At 46.2% G+C, this 1,291-nt stretch overlaps 1 protein-coding gene across 1 annotated transcript in view; it reads left to right on the plus strand.

The window, feature by feature from the left end:
* NQO2 (NAD(P)H quinone dehydrogenase 2) overlaps positions 1-1,291 on the plus strand; it is a 16,822-nt gene that overhangs the window by 1,340 nt on the left and 14,191 nt on the right. The window contains exon 2 of the mRNA XM_017828735.1: positions 373-537. Coding sequence (XP_017684224.1) covers positions 373-537 — 165 coding nt within the window. The remainder of the gene's footprint in view (positions 1-372; positions 538-1,291) is intronic.

The following is a 1,291-nucleotide window of genomic DNA, read 5'->3' on the forward strand; positions in this document are numbered from 1 at the left end:
CTGGCACTGCTTTTTGGGGATAGCGGAATCAGAGCAACAGAAACATCGACTCAAGGAGGGACTGAGTAGTGCTTATGTAGGGCAGTGTGACCTGCCGTGGAACACATCCACTGTTCACTGACTTCCACCTAGGAAAGCCCAGTGTTGCAAAGAATTGCTGGGCTGGGGGCATTCAGCGATTAATGCCTCAGGAGTCACTCACTGCTGCTGAGCAGGAGTCAAATCCTGCCACTGTCACTCTGTTTCCACTAGTTTTGTGCCACTTGGAAAACACACTAGAGAAAAAGAAAGGACCAAGCTCCAGCTCCACAAATTGTTCTGCATCTGCCTCCTGTATTCCAAGTTGTCTTCTGGTTTTCTTTCTGCCTCCAGGGAAAAAGGTCCTGATAGTCTATGCACATCAAGAGCCCAAGTCCTTCAACGGATCTTTGTTGAAGATTGCTGTGGAAGAATTGACCAAGCAGGGCTGCAGTGTCACGGTGTCGGATTTATATGCAATGCAGTTTGAGCCAAGAGCAACAAGAAATGACATTGTTGGTGAGACTAGCCAAAATACACCTTTATCAACAATACTGACTTGTAAGCCCCCCTTTAGGTAACAGAAGGCTGACAAAAGTCTCCCTAGAGCCTTCCCCATGCTGAACAACCCAGTCTGTCTGCATAGGAGAGGTGCTCCAGCCCTTGCACCATCAAGAGATTAATAAGAAACTTATTTCATTAATTAGAAACTTATATAGAACCAGACAGCATTTCCAAAAGTCCACTCCTGAACATGAACTTTGTCTCCCAGTCAGATTACTGAGAGGGAAAAATTCATTAGCACATGTCCACAGTCAATCTCTGAAGTCCATTTCTCGTGAGGAGGAAAAGTCTTCAGATACCATTCTATGACTTGCTACACTTTAGTTCACAAGACTACTGCCTCTGTCTTCTGCTAGAGGCTGATGATCTGCCAGCTAAAGCAACAGAACGAACCTATATGCTTGATTCAGACATCCTTGAATCAGCTCACCCAATTGCTGTGGGATCAGCAGAGACAGCCAATAGTGGTTCCCCAGCACCTGCCGAGTTTCCCAGTTACAGAGGTTGGGAAGCAGCTCCATCGTGCTTAGGAGTGCATGATGGTCTCAGTAAACCCTAAGGCAGAGGCAGAACAATTAGCACAATTCTGTTAAATCATCCACCTCCATCACCAGAGTTCTGAGCCAGGCTTAGGTCCTCATATTGCTCTTGGAATGTTGCTACAGGAAGGTAAAAGTTTAGAACTCCGAGGCTCTACATTCCTCTCCAC

The sequence above is a fragment of the Lepidothrix coronata genome, unplaced genomic scaffold (assembly GCF_001604755.1).
Source record: "Lepidothrix coronata isolate B3197 unplaced genomic scaffold, Lepidothrix_coronata-1.0 Scaffold152, whole genome shotgun sequence".
NCBI classification, from domain to species: Eukaryota; Metazoa; Chordata; class Aves; order Passeriformes; family Pipridae; genus Lepidothrix; species Lepidothrix coronata.